This window comes from Phaethon aethereus, assembly GCF_964289735.1.
Source record: "Phaethon aethereus genome assembly, chromosome: 5".
Taxonomy (NCBI): Eukaryota; Metazoa; Chordata; class Aves; order Phaethontiformes; family Phaethontidae; genus Phaethon; species Phaethon aethereus.
In genome coordinates this window covers 70,984,166-71,003,900 of record NC_138579.1, presented here as the reverse complement: position 1 = coordinate 71,003,900, position 19,735 = coordinate 70,984,166, and the positions used below count along the sequence as shown (strand labels likewise).

The window sequence follows — 19,735 nt, the reverse complement described above, 5'->3', positions numbered from 1 at the left end:
TACCTGTAGAGTTAAACTTTCAAAAACATTTGAATGTCTTTGGAGTTTAAGGATGAGTTTTTAAAGGTACTTAGATACTTCTTTGCCATGAAAAAAACACTTCAGTTTAAGCACTTATATGCTTTTCAGTCCTGCACATAAAAGGGTCCATGTAGAAACTAGTGCACGAAACTTTATGCCTGTCTCAGAAAAGTCATAGTGCTCCTCATAATATTCATATCTCAACCTATGATATTTATTTAAAAGCTTACTGAAACACTTTTTTGTTACTTGGCTTTATCAAAAGTCTTCTGACTGATCCAAAAAATTTATTAAAACATTTCTATCACTTAGTATATTTTTCTTTTTCATACGTATGTTTATAAATGAACATGATTGTTGTACAATAATGCAAAAAGTTAGTCAGCCTTCTCGTCCTAAACAGACAAACAAATCCAACCAGATTCACTGTAATCTCAGATGGACTTGAAGTTAAAAGATTACATTTTCTTCTCGTCCCTTTCACATTTGTCTTAATTTCCTTTCAAAAAATAATGTGAGATTGAAAGGGGAAAAATACTCTTCCTCTTTAAAATCAGTAATCTTCTTTGTTGTAGATATTTTCCATTAAAAAACACAAAATAAATCAGAAATAGCCATAACACATTAGAAGTAAGATAAAAATGAAACGTTTTGTTTGCCATTTTTCACAGTCATTGCTATTTTTTTATCCAGTTCCAATTATTTTCTTAAACCAAAAATACTGTCAGGGCAGGCCCAAGACAGGAGACAAAGACATAGGATCTGGAGGCTTTAACAGGCAAAAACTTGAAGAGGCTGAGCTCTGCCTTCTGCCAAGTTTTATTAGCTCTCCTCACAACAACAACAACCACTACCATAGACATAATATTTACAAAACATCATCTCCTCCAAACGGATACAAGCATAACCCTGAAAAATACCAGACACTGTGTCTGTATGTGCTGATTCTAGAAAGGGAAGAGCATAACGAAAAGACTGGTTTAACTGGACCGTCCCAATTTCTGTGTTTGAAAGATGAATCTTAAAGATATACCTGGAATTTATTGACATTTGATATTCACGTAACATGAATATTACTAGAATATTTTTCCATTAATGGACTTTATTTTTACCAATAGAATTTCAAATTGATTTCAAATTTGTCAGTTAGACACTTCTCTTTTACCTGGGTAGGGTTACTGCTGAGATGCCCAGCCTAGAGGTAATCCTGTCCATGGAAAATCCTGGAAATCCTGGCCAGGCTGTCTACTGTTTGGTACTTTGATGAACAGCTGTACAAATCAGCCTGTGGAGTCCAGGGCTGGTGCTGTTCAGGTTTAGCTGCCAGCAGATCTGCTAAGTCTGTATTAGCACAATATATTTTAGGTTATTTAATGTAATGCTCTTGATTAATGGTATCTTCAAGTAATGGAGGATGATATGGGAGACTTCATAACCATTCATATCTCTCAGAAATTATGATGGCATAAACAGAAGACATGTAGGGATCTTGTCTTTGACCCACATCCCAGGAGAGGCATTTCCTGGAGGAAACACGCCAGAAATATCAGATTCCTTAAGTGAAATCTGAAATTTCACCCAAAAGTAAGAGAATGAACAAGTGAAGCATGGTGGAAATTGTTGCTAACTTTCTTTGCGTGTCAAATTAGTGCCACGGGATTTGAACAATGCTGGGAAGGAAAAATGAGATCCCTCTTCTGTATAGATATCTCTGCTTCGTGTGCCTGCATTCTGACTAAAGGGTATGCCAGGCTGATATTTGTATCACGGAGATTATGGGGTCCTTCGAAGGATGAGAGCCACTTCAAGCACAGCTCCCAAGCTTACTATGGTGCAAGGGAAAGGAAAGGTTTTCTTGTGCCCTTTTGCCTTCTGACCAGGAACATATACTTTACCATCTGTGAGGCCATGACCTTTTGCAACATACTTGGAAAGGTGAAGTACAGGCGTCTGAACCCTCATGGTGTGCCGTGGCCCCCACATACATATTGCAGGCTCCATCCAGGCCCCTGGTATCCAGGAAGAGGCAGGATTATGTATGTACTTTGGTGTACATGTAGATCCCGGCAGCTGTACTTTGCTTTCTCTCTCTCAAGGGTTTATCTCAGTAATGGCAGCAATGTGGAGATTGGCTTGTAGGGAAAAGGCAGGAGTATTTATTGGTTTTGCTTCTCTACCAGGACACTTATCTTCTTGTAATCCTGGGCTGCTGGGCTAAGCTAAGAAAGTGAGATAAACATTAGCGGTCCAAGGTCCTTCTGCGTTCCTGTCTTGGACACTCCTGAGCTTTTTACTGGAGGTTAAACACTCAACAGTCCATGTCTGCTTGGTAGCTAGCCCTAAAATGAGAAAACCAGCAGCAGCACAAATTTTGTGCTGATATATCAGAAGATGCGAATGCACGCAGCCATATTCTCAGCCAGTGGAAATCAGCCCAGCTTTTGGTTGCCAGGTGGGGGAAGAGATTGGTTGATGGGAGGTGTAAATCTAGACCAGAGCATCAAACACTTTAGTCCCCACGCTGCCTGGAAGTGGTGCACTCAATTTGCTGAATTGGGGCAGGACCATAACTGAAGACAATATTGCTGAAAGACGAGGGAGGATTGAGGGAGGATGGTGGTCCAACACACAATGGTGCTGTCACCCAATGAAGTCAATCCAGAGTTCAGCAGGCTTTCTAGTTCAAGTGTGGACTCATAAACTGAGCACAGCAGAGCTGACTTGCTCTCGGCAAACTACCCCTGCTCTCAGGCTGCATCTCAGCTCTAGGTGAAGCTTGAAAGATGGTATTTTACCAGCAAAAGAGCCTGCTGGGCTCCTTATGAATGGAGAAAAGTGGTATGCAAAGGGCTTGGCACTTGAGACAAGAGGGGAGCAGAGAAATGGTGGTGACATCTGGCACTTGGAGGCAATGCTGACCTCCACCTTTAGCAGCAATGACAAAAGGGACACCTTGAGCCCTGTTGGACAAGGGAAACAATGGGAAACAACGTGCTGACCCCACATCCAGCACCTCTGGGATAATACGCATTGCTGCCAAAAGCCCAGAGAGCTGGAAATACCCCTGGCATTTTGTAGGCAAGTCCTGGCAGGAGCTCTTTATTTCCCTGACAGATAGGAGACAGACAACTAAAGAAGTACTGCACAATTAGTGATTTTATGACATGGAAAAACTGATTACAAAGTCCTTCAGTAAAGAACATGTGATCATTCCTTGCTTACCAGTGATAGAGGATACAGCAGCCCCTGAGCATGTAAACTCCTGGCTGCTGGCAGGACGAGGACCATGGTGGCACATGCCAGCTGCTTGTGCTGGGAGCACAGAGTCTGGCATGGCACAGAGCAGAGCCAAGCCCTGAAGTGAGCTCCTGGATACAGTCATAGGAGCAACTGCAGGGTCAGGGTGACTTGCACTGGCTTATGCCTGCAGCTGGCATCAAACTGTAACACCCTAAAGGGAAGAGCCAAGCAGTCAGTGCTAGCTTATTTACCCACCAAGAAGAGATGAACACCGCGTTGTATAACTAAATTGCTACTACAAGCTGGGCTAACTGCTTCAAAGTTAGTTCAGCTACATCTCTGTTGTACCTGCAACCTGTTTGGGAAATGTGATGTAAGGGGTCCCAAGGGGAACAGGCAGGAAGGTAGTGAGATGAGACATGTGTTCCCCCAACCCAAAGTCCTACATGATATTTCAAGGTCTCCCTAAAAGGTTGAATTATCTGTAATCTCTTCCAGCTTTAACCGCTGCATTCAGACAAGACAGACAGGCAACCTCGCCCTCCTGTGTTCCAGTTTCCCCCTGAGCAGAAAGATGGGCTTCAGGTCAGCAAAGCAGCTGAGATTCCCCATTTTTTTGGCAGAAGTGCAGGCGTATTTCTGTTATAGGTCACTGTCATCTTCTGTCACTCCATCTGTGCGAGACATGTCAACTATCACTTCTTTAGGTGGGAATGATGAGCTCTCCAAGGGAAAGGACACTCCCAGCCCTCTGTGATGATCATCCTTGTCATAATTGTCTTCCTCCTCCTCCTCCTCCTCATTATTCTGCAGGTCTTGGTCACTGTCATCATCGCCATCTGCTGCACTGTCCTCAATCACTTCAACCCTCTCTCCAGCATCTGGATCCACATCAGTCTTAAACCACACAGCTTTGTAGCCATCATCTGCCACGTGCCTATCTGTTTTGAGGATAGACTTCACTTCTTTCTCATGCTCTGACTCTTCTTCCATTTCTTTCTCTTTCTCTTCCTGGTCAAAGATGATGGTGGAAGCTACAGAAGCATTTGGGAGGCTATTAATTTCTTCTGCATTGGAAAAGGGCAAGGAAAGTGCTGGCTGCTCTAGCACATGTGTCATTGGCTGGATGCTGCCATTTTCTGACGTCTCATGCTGTTTGGTGCTCACATCTGGGTGTTCATCTTGCTTGTAAGATCGGTTCTGGTAACCCCCAGAGGTTTCCTTGGAGAACTACAGGAGGAGAGACACCTTGTGATTGTAGTGAAAGGAAAAGAAACAGGGCAGGGGTGGGGAGGAAGGGGTGGCTGAAGTGACTGAGCTCCTCCTTCAGCTTGTTTTACAGGTTAGACCTATTTGAAGCCTGGGAAAGATACAGCTCCCTAGAACAGCTATTTTTTATTGACTCAATTTCTGGATTTTTTCAGATAAGCAAGGGTATGTTTTCCAGGAGGGCTGAGCAACAGCAGTGTATACTGTTTGTACCCAAACATTTGAGGTATTACTCTGGAGTGGGATTTACCTTACTCAGAGGTAAACAGAAGGACTGTTGTTATTCACCTGAGCTACGTGGTCTGGACTCATGCTGTAGTCAGTGGAGTCTAGGCTCCTCACAGTCCCATCCTAAGGCAGAGACCAACATCTGGTCAGCTGAATTACGCCCTAAACTTCAAAGTAATCAGACTAGCAGGGACTTAAGAGTGCCAAAGGTAAATAGCTCAGGTGCAGACAACTGTCTAAGACCAGGCATTAGGATAGGATATGAAAGGACCTTTCTCTCCATTGACTATAGAGGGAGGATAAACACCGGTTTATAAGAGACACAGGTTTTTCAGAGACTACCTCTGATATGTGTCACGTTCATCCTAGATTTTGTGCTCCATGGAGCTGTGGTCCTCTCCTTACCATGTCTGCTCATCATCTACGACACGGCTCCAGCCTCAGAGGGCAGAAAAGAACTCTTAACAGCAAACACCACCAAAGCGATGCTACCTTTGTCGCACAAGTTCACACAAACATGTATAGTATTTAGACAGTCCATGCATACTTTAAAACCTCCTCAGATCTCACTTTCTACTTCTAAGATATTCAGGTACAAACAAGGCACTTACTTACCTTTTTCCTTATCAGATATTTGACTGGTTTTCCATACTGTTTACATATCATCACTCCAAGGAAGACTAAGGCAATTAATAGCAGTGCTGCTAATGTACCACCTAAGATAGCCATATCCTGAGCAGTGTGTATCTTATCAGAGGAGGTTACAGCTACAAGAAAAACAAACCAGTGTTACAAAGCCTAAAAATGGCAGCTAGCATGTTTAACACAACATTTCATTGTGGGAGAAGCTCCAATCAATTTTGAAAGGCAAAGAAGCATGCTATGCTGCAGAATGTGACAGTGATATATTTAATCTCACAGAAGGCCATTTGTGTGCTGTCCTAAAAGCAGGGTTTTTTTTAAGGTGACCACTCAGAATATTTTAACTTCCAATAAGTTACGTGAAGTGGAAGTAGCATCCATTTACAGGACAATGACTTTTACCCCATGATTTAACTAAACTAATATATACGTGACAGTATTAGGCAAGCATATGTTACATGGAGTAAAGCTGGGTAGATCTTGTACTTTCCCACTTCATCCATTTACACCAGCATGCAAAAATTAGGTATGTTTATACATATGTGTATGAAAATACAAATCTTCCTTTAATCTGATCACCTCTGATACTGATGAGCACATTAACGTAGGAAATAAAAAAGCATAATAGGAAAAAAAAAAAAGCATTACAAGGTCCCCAGGACAGGAAACCCTTTCTTGCCCTTTTGTTGCTGTACACCAGCCTTCTCAGGAGTGGCTTATGCTTTCAGCCACTGGTCAGTGTAAGCATATATTTATGGAGAGCAACATTATAGTAGAAAGACAGTAACTTCCTCAGGATTAACCAGCTTTGCTTGTTGTTATCAGTGGGATTCTTTATTTTTGAGTTTTCCAGCTTCATTTTGTAGTGTAAATTAGTCTCTTTAAAGTTTAATGATTAATGAAACAGTTTTGTTCTCCTGCTGACCTGTTTGTGACAATGGACTTTGAGTATTCCTTTCTCATTTGATTGCACCCTCAGTTTATCATTAATACATTGGTGAGGGTTTAGGACGTCAGTGAATTTTTGTTTCTTAATCATGTCTCCTAGGAAGTCACAGCCCACAGAGCTGATGTGAAACTCCACCACCCTTAACTCCTTCTGTGCTGTGCAACACACAGTGCCCCTGTGAAAGCTAGCACAGCCTGATGGAATGACTCACCTTGAGATCCATGTGAGCTGGCTCCAGTACCGGTGTCTCAGAAACCAGAAGCCAATGTACAGTTACCACTTCCCGGAAGGAGAGTATATTAAAAACTACTCTAGTTTCTCCCTGGATGTTGCAACACTCAGTAAAGCATTCTCCAACCTGTTGCATGCACATTCCTTAACACCACCTCTTAGAGTTGAGGGTTAAATATCCTACACATTGGCCAGGAAAATGGTAATCTCAGCTCTGTTTAGGCCATTCCTGGGTGCTGGCTATAGTATAGAATAAAGCACAATTCCTCTCATAGGCTCTGAGCCATTCAGTGTAATTTCAATCTACTTTTTTGCATAGTCACCAGCATCATTATTTTGTGTGGTTTAAATAGCAAGGACAACATTTAAAAGTTGCATAGAACTGTTGGTATATCTGTTTGGAGCATTTGTAGCTCTGTGTACTGACACTTGATCTAGCTTTCTGCTGAGCTCGACTGTGCCCTTAAATTGGGTTAGGTGGTTTTTACGCAGCCGTTTTTTTTAGCTGTGAAGTGACACTACCTTTAGGGAATCCAAATTTACACCCAGGAGCCCATTGTTTTTTTTCCTCCAGAAATCCCCACTATGGTGCTGATAAGAGGGTGAAGTAATGGAAGAGCCCAACTGGGAACTTCAATCATGCATCATCATGCAGAAACCAATGGAGTCTGGGCATTATCTGCCTATCCTCATGTGAAAATGCCTTATATTGGTTCATCTTAATCCAAAGCATAGGAAGTTTCATAAGCTTTAACTCTAACTGATTTATAAGATCTACTGGAGAGCCATTTCTAAGAAGTATGCAAGTGTAAGCTATTTTTATGTCAACAAAGCCAAATGATAGCTGGAGGGTTATGTATGTAGCCTCGTGGCTGTCTTACTTCTCATGGGTCATTTCTCCTGGTAAGACCTTAAAATCTTGGAGTATAAGACCTTGACCTGACCTGAGTAGAAAATGCCTTGGTTCAAGAGGAAGCCTGGCTTTGTGGAGGTGTGCCAACTTCTGTCTGCTCTGCATAAGACAGGAAATAATGTTGCAGTTTTCTCTATTTTTGGGTAAAAAGGAGCAATGATGTACCAAGGTGTCAGGGCAACTCTTCTTTGCCATGATAAGACATCCTGGGTTATTTCTGAAGCACAAAACAGCATGAAGCAACCCCAGATTTAGCTTTGGAATAACAAGGAAAGACACTACAATACACAGCACTACTTAAAGTCATAGGAGGCTGTTTGAGGCGTGTGGTGACCACATCATAAAGATGTTGTTTGAGTGTTGTCTCTCTTATCTGTCACTGTAGAACCTCCTGTAGGTATGGGGTTGGCTTCAGCTGAGGTCCACAAATTTCAGTGGGTGACTTGTCATTGCCAGTTTGCCCACAGAAGTGGAAAAGACTCCCCAGTCATCTCCACAAAGCAGAAGAGACACCCAGCCTACCTGTGGTAAGGATGACCTCCACCATGATTACAGTGCTCGCCTCCTGCAGGCTCACCGTATCTTTTCCAACAGCCTATGTGAACATGGGAAAGAGATAGCTTAGGGACTTCTCCTAGATCTCCAGCTCACTCTCAAAGTATGTGGTGGGCCCTTTGTGGACAAAGTACATTGTCTGTATTCTCACCACATCCTCACAATAGCCTTTCATTGTAGCTGGACAGTCTGGTCACAGAGGAAAGAGTTTGAAGATTCCCTGTCCTGGGCCAAAACCAAGTGCATCGTTTGTGTACAGCTTTGCAGCACAGTGGTGTACACAGATAATGAGGTAGTGCAGGGCAGGCAGCAATATGTATTGGCACCTCTGTCTGCCCTGCTTGTGTAGCTAAAATAACACTATCGTCAAACTGGTTCAGATAGATAGCTCCCCAGGGCATGGCATTGTGCTAGGCAAGTCTTAAGGGAGACAGTTGCCACTGGCAGGCAGATGGACAAAGTGAACATCTAGGTCCTTAAAACATCCGAAGTTATTAACTGCTTCCTTTGACCTGAGAAAAAATGTACTGGATTTACCAAAGGATTTCCAAGTTTGGAGCTGTAGCCTTTAGAGCTGGGGTATATGGCAGCAATCATAACCTACCCATACCTACACATCAATATCCTACCCACTTGGTCACCATCCGTTTTTTGTTAATTAGAATCAGAGTGTGGGAGAGAGGCTCCTAAAATCTCCCCAGTTGACTTTGTGCTTGTCTCCAATGATATCTTCCACAGGACTGGAGAAACTTTCAACAGCTAGCACCACATATAGCCTGTATCACATAGGTAAATTTGGTATTACTTCACCTCCCTCCATCCTTATAAGTTTATGATACAAATGGTTGGGGCAAGAACTGTCCTTTCATTATATCCCTTACCTAATGGAATTCCACCCTTGGTGCTTCTGTACTAGAAACTACCCCTTCCTTCCATGATCCTGGCAAGATAATGAACAAAGTTGTCCTACCTCAATGGTTACAGTTCCTGGTGACTGCAGCATCACATTTGTCAGGATGAGTCCATCTTTAGTTGCAATGAAGTCAGTGCTGTTTTTTATGTAGTACTCAATGTTTGGGTTGACTTTCTGAAAAGCCAGAAGAACAAATGATTAAACCACAGTCTGTGTTTTGCATGCATCTTCGTAACAACCCATTGGCAGGACTTGTGAAATACACTTGAAGCATGAGCAGGTGTATAGTGCAAAAAATAAATCTGGACTGAGGAGGTGAGAAAGGTTGAACTCAAGTGCATTCACCTTGTTGCTCAGAGTTCAAGAATGTATCCTAAAAGTGTTGCCTCCAAAAAAATCCAAAGTCTTACCCTGCTTGTTTTGGTATCTTTAATATTTGCCTAAGCAAAACACATTTATGCAAGGGATCTTGTAAATTTGATCAGTTCTGCTTTTAATACAGTGCCAAAGGGGGATGTACATGGAGAGTAATACTTGTGCTGAGGTCTGCATAATTTTTTCATTTGTGTCTAGGTTGTTATTCCTCTACTAGGTCCCCAGTCTTCTTATGGAAGCCTTAGCATCAATAAAACTAGCACTTTTTTCTTTATTTAATAGGGCAGGATGGGAATGGCTGGTCAGTAAATCTTTTCCCGTTCTGCCCGTATGTTGTTTTAAAATGGCTCTCTCAAAATGAGTCCTTACAGGGAGAAGGTTAACAATTTCCAGCACAGGACTGCAGGTCCTTGCTAGTCTGCTGTCTTTGGTCTGGCTTCTCTTCCAATGCCAGTCCACAAATAGCTCTCCTTGACCTGGCAGAGAGAGGACAACTCTGCCTGGGATCCTGCCAAGGAAAAACCCAGCCCTAATTCAGATCTGGACCTATTCACAGTATTTTCTATCCCTGAGCTTTACTCAGCACGCTGTTTTGCAGTGGATCAGCTTACCTAGATAGATCTGTGTGGGACTGGCTTTTGAAAGAGAGAAGTCCAGCAGCTTCTCCACATTGCATCACACCATAAGCAGTTCTGATCTATGCGGAATTTCCAGGGAAACATAGTATGGAATACTAGAGGAAAACATGTGTTTGCCTCTCCCCATGCCCCCTTCCTCATGTTTTCTAATCCTGCTTTAAGTCTGAAGCAGTAAGAAAGAATGCAGTACATTTTCAGTTTCTTACATTAGGGAAATCATCATCCACTGCTGTTATCATCAGAGGGCTTGAAGGATCACCAGCTTGGAAGACAAAGCTTCTCGGGGCCAGACCAACAAATACTGTCCCGTTGTAGATCCTGCTCTCAAAGTACGGTGGATAATCACTTTTATTGATGACCTTAATCTCTACACTGACTACAGAGTATTTCTGAATGTTGTTGACCTGGGTGGCCTGGAGAGAAACAGAAAGAGAGAGAGATGCTAGCCTTTTCCTATTAGTGATGAGACACAAAAGGATAAGCTTGTTCTGAAGCCCATTGTAATCCATGGGGTTCTTTCCAACATTTTCAGTGAACTTTGAGCCTGGCCTATCACAAGTGGCCTTATGGTTTGGAGTCCTTGTGTTTTGACTGGCTTCTGCTGTTGGCCCTCCACACAGTGTTGGTCTAGACCAAAGTCTAGATATTGCCCTCCATAAGGCCCACGTCTGGACAAATTGCCATGCTCCAGTACAAAGCAGTGAGATTCCAGCAGCAGCAGACAGTCTGCTCATCTTCATGAGGGTTTGGGTCAGTTCAGTTACTGCCTGAGAGTCCACATCTTCCTGGGTGCTTTTCAGCTGCCTCCTTTCCTCTTGAGCTGTAGCCAAAAGAGCAGCTTGTCTCTAGGGTTGAGTTACATTAACTACTGTAACACAAGCTCCAGTCATGCCTCAAGAAAGCCTTCCAGTTATGCTCCTCCATACTTTCAACTCAGCAAGATACCGCCATTCCATTAATTTGCTGTGATGTTGCAACCCACACATAAGGGAAAATGCCTCTTAACTTCAGCAAGAGCTTTGCATTTAAGTTGGCATAAGTCACTGGTCAAATACTAGGCCCTTCCAAAAGAAAGGGTGTAACTGTGTTACCTTTAATTATTAATGTAATTAATGTCACATCAAGACTGCTGCTTCCTAGAAAGCCAGCTATGCTGGGTTGTTTTCTGCAATATTATCAGACTTACCATGACTTGCAGTAGGTACGAGTCTGGGGAAGTTGCTGCTTTGTTCATAGTTAGATTCCCTGTGTCTGCATCCACTGAGAATACTTTGTCTGTATCCCCTAAAGAAAACGGAAAGACCATTCAACCATCAGATGCCTTCATAAAGTGACCTGGAGCTCGTTGACTCATTTTTTCACATCTTAGTGACAATACCCCCAGGGCATAATGCTGTTTTCCTTGCCTGCCTGGCTGCTCCAAGGGCTGGGAGTGCTGGCCAGGGATTCAGAGGGACTCAACAGACAAAAAGCATTGAGAAGATGTGTGTGAACCCAACTAGATGAGGCAGGACAGCAAAGCTTTGCATTCCAGTGCCTAGACCCAGATATAGCCAGCTTAAATTCTGCTAAATGCCTAGAGCCTAGAGACTCTGGGGCAATTTGAGGACTGGAGGTCTCCTTAGTTCCCTAACCTGAACCCAAACCCTAACTGAACCCATACTGCACTTCAGGAGAGATAAGGAAAGGATTATTCCCATTTTAAAGGCAAGAAACCAATCTACAAAGAATATTTGGGTGGAGATTTTTCTCGAATAGCTCTTGGCATCTAAAGGAGAGACATCTCTATCTGATCTTGTTACCCGTATTGTGAAGAGAAAATGGCATCTCAGTGCATGTTTTATCCAACTTACTGTGAACACTGGCATCCATGTGAGCTGCATTCTGCCCTGGAAATGCTTATTTCTCTCTACTGACTACAAAAGGAGCCTAGACACAAAAACCTTCTTGTATTGATGTAGGGGTAGAAATCAGCTTCCTACATCTCTGATCTGTATTTGAACCATAAAAACATCTATGTTGGATATATGTTAAAATATAAGCAAAATTTTAGTTATCTTCCTCACTCTGAGACACTGTGGGCTGTATTTAGACAAGGGTCCCCAAGTCTGGGGCTCCCTATTGACTGTGGAGTAGGGAGGCCACACTACATCCAAAATGCCAGTGGAATTTAAGGTTCTTTAATGTATTTATTATCAGGAGGATATTCACAGATGTGGTGCCATGTGGCATAGGTAAAGAGAGATGAACAAATGATCACTCCACCTGACCAATATGATCTACCTTTGCCTTGATAGTTATTCAAAATCCCACTATTGTTAAAAAAAAATAACATCCTTTGAATTAAATAAATGGTCCCGTCAATGACTGGGCAATCAGTTGACTGTAATCAAGTAATATTTTTGAAATCAAGACTAAAACAAGACAGATTAGATAGTGGCAATGTGCTGGGGAATAAAAACATAATTCTTGGCAATGAATTAAAATTATGCTGATGATGTGGGAATTATAGGTTCAGCTCAAAGACTGAAGGAAAGTGGTGTGACCAGACTGGCAAAATCAAGTATAAAAGCTTAAAGATAAAACATGTCTCCCAAAAAAACAAAGTCCTTTTGAAACAGATTTCATTGAGATTGATTTGTGGGACTGTAATTCTCTTTTTCTTCCTCTCTGCACAGTCCTTTTCTTCTACTTAATCCACAATGTCTGTGGATCTGGTTATGTTTCTGAGGCAGAAACAGAGGGGCAAATCCCTAGGCCCTTAACTCTCAAATGCTGTGAAGGGTAACTCCTCTTGGCCGGTAATGTAGGGGATATATGAGCAATGCAGTTTGTGGAAGGTGACAACTTCTACTCACCCCCAACAATACTGTAGACAATTTTTTCATTTATACTGTAGTCAGGATCAATAGCATAGATAGGCCCCGGCTCTAGGATGAGTGGTTCTGTCTGCAATAACAAGGCAAAGCATTACATACCACACTACAGCGCCAAATTAGCATTTGCACCATTCTCCCCTCCCAGTATGGCTCTGGTGGTTTTGTCTGGGCAGAATGGCATTTACTGCTGGGAGGTGGCTGTAACAGGGCAGAGATGAGACAGCCTAGAGCAAAGGGTTTTCCAGCTCTTGCCTCTCCTGTCATGTGCTGCAGGAACAAGGACAAGCCGTGCTGTTTGGAGTGGGGGAACCTCCGCTTTCCAGGGTGATGAAGGCTCCCTGTCATGCTGAATCATCTGCACTTATGACTGGAGATCAGCACAAGCTCATGGAAATTATGTGGCACTACCCACTGGGAATAGCATTTGGATATTGTTTGAGAATAGCATCAAGGATCCTGTTTGATCATGCCTACTTACCGACATTTCGGAGATATTGACCCTCCCAGTATAGGGGCTGCTGATACAAATGCTATTGTCCATGTTAATGAAGGTACAGGGTAGGAACCAGGGTGATCTGGTGTCAGCTTGTTCAATAAATATGTTTATTGTTGCAGTAGCTGTGTTGGTGGTGTCAATGCTGCCCACAGGCCTATCCTGTACCCAAAGGCAAAGCATACTTGAGATGCAAGTTTTATTGCCAAAAGAAGAACCCATCTGCAAAAGCAAGTGGCCCAGGACCTTTTAGCTGGTTTAACCCCATTCTGCCTAAGGCTTAGCAGTTTATATGAGATTAGCTGAAGCAATGAATTATCTCATTCTGCTGACAAAGGTCGACTGAATGCAAGCTTGTCACTGTGTAATTATGGAGGGTGGAAGGCTGTTCCAAATTCACCCCCCAGTATCCACCCTCCCTCCTGCCATCCCAGAGATCTCCCATTCAGACTTACCTTTCAGTTAAGAGAGACTGGGGCAAACATGGCATTTTGTTCCTTCTAAAGAACTTACCCTTGCATACAAAACCAATGTTGTCAATTTAAATTTCTCATAGTCCAATGCTTTTTGTAAATAGATTTCTGGGTTATTAACTCCTTTTATGGCAAAATAACCATCTGTGCCCTGGCAGGGGGAAAAGAAAAAACCGTATTAGCAGATTCAATCACAGACATGTTCAAAATACTGTTCATTGCTGTGCTTGTCATCCCAATCAGATCTTTAATCCTGGGGACCTGGACAGGCGGGCTGGCATGGTGGGCAGCTTGAGAATGCCAGATCTATTTAATCTCTGGTATTGCACAATGGAGTTGCCTGGCTTGTCAGAAAGGTTTGTTCATGTTCCTGTGAATTTTCTTCTGCAAGATCCCCTGCTTTGCCTGCCTACCTGCTCGGCAGGTACCGAATGAAGTCTTTCACCTCATTTATTTCCTACACTCAACATATTGCCAACAATCCTTGATTTTGGGTCCATGACAGCCAAGCAATCTCACATCCATGCACAAAACAGAACAAAGATGGCTGAGCCTCTGCGAGTTGGCAACATGACTTGCCTTAGCCTAACACAGCTGAACTTTGGAAGCAACTGTAAAGCCAAATTGAAATAACGTATGTTGCATTTTACTCTATAATATTCTGCACTTGCTTTGGTTCTCCTTTCATCTTATGTCTTGACTAGAATTTCTCTGAATTTCTAAATCTCTCTGGATTTACACCAATGTGAGTGCAAAGTCTGGTCCCAGAGCTGAAATTCAAAAACTTGTGGTTTCTGTTCACAACCCTTAAAATCTTTGGGGTTATGGAGGTAATGGAGGCAGCATGTCAGACACTGCTTGCTCATTCCACAATGCTTTTAAAAACTGTAAATATACATTTTGTTTTTCTCTTTAATTTCTGGGGGTTTTTTTGTTTCTAGCAAGCTCTTGCACTCTAGGCTGGCACCAATTTAACTAATGCATACAATTCATTTCCCATGTTAGCAAGCAAACCCCTTAGAGCAAATAAACTAAGGCACTAAACTGGGACCTGGGGAAAGTGGAGTCTGTCTTTGGCTCAGACAAAGACTTTTTGTGTGATCTTGGGCAACTCATGTTATCTCCGCTCTGCATGGACACTGTTGGCAAACAGGAAAATAACTCCTTCTTTCCCTATCCGGCTCAGTGCAGTTCTGAACTCTGTGAGGTACAAAGGTTTCCCTGATATGTTTACATACCATCCCAACAGGACTTCCCTGGATCATATGGCTCAGAATATCCTAGATGCAGGTTTAATTTGTACAGTGTAATAAAAGTGTGAGCAGTAAAAGAGTTCAATACCTGCAATGTCGATTGCTCTGTTCTGCTAACCAAACCAACGTCTGGTTTTTGCAAAAGATGTACCTCTTCCTGTCAGAGAACTAAATTAGCCTCAAAGTTGGGGCTCCTCTGAATTAAACACAAAGGCTTCTCTAGAGCTACTATTTTTTCCCCAAAAAACAAAGATGCTCACCGGCACTATTGTTGTGAGTTCATAAAAGATGGTGTCCAGGTCAGCATCACTAGCGCTTAAATCTTCACGGGCTACAATGGTTGCATTCACTTTTGTATCCTGAAACAAAGTTGCTGTGGTTATTCTCATTGTGAAATGGGCTGAAGACTTCTCCCTGCTAAGCCTTCCTTAGCCCCACAGCACTGGGTAACCCAGTGCCCTCTTCACTTCCATAAAACACTTACCTCAGGAACAACTTCGGTGAGATTCGTTTGCTTAAACACTGGGCTGTTATCGTTCATGTTGAGAATGGTCACAAGAATTTCCAAATAATCGCTCTGCAGAAAGGGTAAAGCAAGAGAATCAAATACAAAAATAAGACTGTTAGAGGCTGATCCTGATTAGCAGAGTGACCAGAGGGGATGGCGTAAGGAGCACAGCTGGATGGGGCTGGGTTTGCAGCCAGCCCACGGTTTGGGGGGAGGTTGTGGGTTTTGTTCCCACCCTCTCCGCATTTGCAGAGCCTTGGGCACTCTCTCTTTGACTGTAAAGAGGAGTGTGTACATCTGCAAAGAAAAGGACATCTTCTGATCCTGGTCTGTGGACTAAGAAGAGCAGAGGGAAGTACGTGGTGTCCTGCAGTACCTTGTAACAAGGCTGAGTGTTTGGAAAAGCACTCACCTGCCCAGCAGTGTTCCGACAAATCAGGTACACCATCAGCAAGGTGTCTTTCTGTATGCAAAAACAAAAATCCAGCCATTGTGGAAACAAGCCAAAATGTACTAACTCTTTCTAAAGTAAATGAGACAAATACACATATTGCTGAATCAGAAATGCTGCTGGGCTTTATCTTGTTTTCAGGCATATCTAACTTTGTCTTTCTTTCCTTTACAGCCACCCATCAGTGCTAGGATCTTGTTTATGATGGAGTCAAAGCAGACCGATCTTCCAGCTTCTCTCCCTGTGATTCGTGTAACATATCGGCAGAGCTAATCGGGCATTTTCTCACACTTCAGGGGAATTCAGACAGATTTCTTTTTAAATTGAATGAAAGAGAAATGTACCATCCAACAAGTACAGTGTTGCCTGCAGGGTGTTAACTCTGCTGTTCTTCACTCAAATAAATGTGGGTTGTTACAGTAGGGGAAAGGAAGCTTAAGGACGCTTGTGGCTGTGTACAGAGTGCTGCAGGATGGTAAAATAATTTAGCAGCAACCTAACTGAACACACTGACCTTTTATACTGCCTTTATGCTTCACACAAGGTCAGTTCGCTGCTCAGAGCTGTGTTTTCTACAGGTGAACAGAGATCATTTTACTTGAATCCTGGAGAGCTCTGGACACTGCAGTGGTCACATTTTTGGTTTTAAAACCTCCCATCACTTCAATTCATACAGACTCATTGAAGGAAGGCATACCATGCATCCCCTCCTCCCTATACTCAGCTCGTGGAAGGGCTTACCTCCCAAGCAGTGAACTCAAACCCAACTGAAATAGGTTTATTTGTCAAAGTTATTTCCGAGATCCTTTAGAAACAAGTTATGAATTCCTGGAAGTCCAAGACCCCAGGCTGAAACTCATTGCATCCCAGCATTATCCATCTTATCCTTACAGCCTGCCAACTAAAGGCTTACCTCATAGTCCACGCTTCGGCTCAGCTGCAGCTTGGTCCCCTGTATAGTGAAAAAACTGACATCGGGGGAAGTAGGATCAATCATTACAGTGAAGTCTGGTTCCAAATGGATAGTGGTCACCACATAGCCAGGAGGGTTATTTTCATAAACGCTTGGTTTGCTATTATTGACAGAACATCCTGGAAAAACATACAAATAAGACACAAAATTGCCCAAGGATTCACATTGTGACAGAGTTGGGTGAGATGTGAGACCTGAGACCCGAGACCCCTCTGTTTACCATTGGAGAGAAGGTCATTAAAGAAAGCTGTCTCAGAGCAAGAGTGTAAACATCTCCCACCCATAATGGTGCAACCTGCTGCCATGGGGGTTATTCCTCTGTGGTCATGGACCTCCTGCAAGAGCTTACCTTGTTGCTGTGCTGAAACCTGTGTTATGAAGAGCAGCAGAAGGAGCACAGAAGTGAGGAGCCAGTGAGAAACAGCCATGGTGAGCTGCCAGTTGTTGAAAAAATTCCTGTTTCTGATTAAGATGATCCTTTTCTCTCCCTGTTTCTCCCAGTGCCGTCTTCTGTGTTCACTGTTTCAAAAAAGGTAAAAAACATTGGCTGGCTGGAGTGGATTGCTACAGTTCAACCTTTGCCTCTTTGCCTCATTGGATGACTAATTGAAAGATATTTACCAGTCACGGAACATGATAACATATAAATTCCTGTTTCTATTTTGTTCCTGGGTCTTTCCTATCCTAAACTCTCTATGTAGGAGCAAGGATATATTTGAAGCATTTCAGAATTCAGAGCCAAGCCCCCTGAGATGAGCATGAGCATGAAGGAGGACAAGGGCTGACATTCAGGAAGCTGTCTGTATATTCCAGCCTCTCCCAGTAGGGAGGAAGTGGGCAAAATTATGTTTCTGATGTGCCAGAGATAGGGTTTGTTTTGGTCAGATCACTTCCTGGGAAAAGGCATAATGATGCTACTATACCCTCTGTATCTTATTGATTTTAGCCAGGCTTTTTCTGCATGGCCCACATGCCCTTTTATAATCGGTTTGCTCTCCTGCCCATGACTTACAGTTTCTCTCTTCTAGTTGCGTTTGTCATGTTGTTCCTGAGAAATAGATTTAAAAAAATAATAATTAAAAAGCCAGCTCTCAAATGTCTTATCTTTATATCTGGAAACGGCAAAGGTTGCATGAAGGCAAAGCCATCTTGGTTGCTCTTTTGTATGGATGGTAAAGGAAAGAGCTAGGCCCTGAGTAAGTCCATGGGTTGAGATAATCAGTTATGTTTCTGAGACAATCTTGTTATTCCCAGCCACCCTACAGTACCCTCGCAAGGTGAGCAGAGTGGATCCAGAGACAGTGACTGGGCTCAGCTGCAGCCCAGTGATTACACAGAAACTTTGTAGGGACAATGTATGTCCCCTTCTACCAGTGACAGCAGTGGTTCTTTGTAGGGATGCTCAAGAGAATCTCCATCCAGGTTCCCATTATTTACATCTCAGCAGCTTCCTGAAGCCTCAATAGCATGCTATTCTGCTGTCTTGTCCTGTGTAAATTTTTCCAAGCCAAATATCGTGTGGCAAGGCATTTGGCCACTTAGGCAAAGAAACTCCATTGTTTTCAACTTACCTATTGGGTAGGAGGAGAAAGGGGACAGCTGTTCTCACTGCTCCTTTTAAATTCCCAATTGATTTCACAAAGCTTTCAGCAGCTGCATTTTAGCCAGATGGCCATTAGTGGCTTGACAAAATACAGAGTGTAAACATTCCTTTCAGTAGTCATCCAAGAGATCAGTTTCCTAGCATAGATTTCCTATGGACCAAAATAAACGAATGCCAAGGTCCATGAGAACAGCATTTCAGCATCATAGTGAAGGAATGGGTGCTTAGATGAACATTTGAGAGGGACTAGCATCTTTGCAGATGTCAGGTACATCATAAAAGGTGAAAACTGATGGTGCAGGATGGACTGAGCAGTTCTGGAGTGGGCACACATGATTGCAGCTGAAGATGCCTTATTTTAGCGCTGCTCTTCAAAATCTCTTGGTTTTACAGGAAAGGTGGAGTTGCTGTTCTATCAGGGGAGGGAATCTGCCAGGCAGCGTAGTGCAGGGATAAAATTCCCTCTAGTGGAGCTTTGTCTTTAGTGGCTATGGGAAAGCTGGGCCAGTAAATACAGGGGCAGAATGGAGTGGAAACAATATTTAGAGTGAGTATCTATGTTGCGTAACTCTCAGTACATGTCTTTGCAATTAAATCTAGCACCTGGCTAAGTTTCTGCTAAATGGAGTCCCCGATGCTGGCCTTTTCATACAGCGGGATTGTGGGCAGTGCTGAGTCCCAGCTACGGAAGGTGCATCTAGAGATTCCGGCTAGTCCCAACATGCCTCATGTCAGGGAACCCTGGCAAAATGCTTCTCCCCCCACCCCTGCACACCTAATGGTTCAACACCCAGTAACGGTACCACCCTTATTACTGTTTACCACAGAGTAGCCAAAGCACAGGCATAGCTAACAAATCTTCGACTTCCGAAGCAGGCAGCCAGGGGCTAACACCAAGTGGAAGTGATGTGCTTTATTCAGGCTCCATCTACTGACACCAGTTCACAGTGACATTATTTCACTCTTGATAATCTAAGAGGTTTTATTGGATTTTGGCTGCTTTCTAGAATACATTTTTATTTGCTGATCTCGAGAGTTTTTCCTAAGCAAATTCAATAGCTTCCTTGTTTATTTTCAAGGCTATACACATGCAAAGCCATCTCCTTGGCTGTTTCTTTCCCTTCACCT

General features: G+C 43.0%; 1 protein-coding gene across 1 annotated transcript; it reads right to left on the bottom strand.

Annotated features, from left to right (window-relative positions):
* Window positions 1-3,903: 3,903 nt before the first annotated feature.
* CDHR5 (cadherin related family member 5) lies at window positions 3,904-17,432 on the bottom strand (the record flags this gene model as incomplete). Its single annotated transcript, XM_082000234.1, has 14 exons — window positions 3,904-4,491; window positions 5,374-5,525; window positions 8,016-8,088; window positions 9,019-9,135; window positions 10,181-10,387; window positions 11,161-11,258; window positions 12,833-12,923; window positions 13,332-13,508; window positions 13,860-13,970; window positions 15,333-15,431; window positions 15,557-15,649; window positions 15,993-16,043; window positions 16,945-17,123; window positions 17,354-17,432. 14 exons carry the CDS (start codon window positions 17,430-17,432, stop codon window positions 3,904-3,906), a joined length of 2,115 nt encoding a protein of 704 aa, XP_081856360.1.
* Between the last annotated feature and the right edge of the window lie 2,303 nt (window positions 17,433-19,735).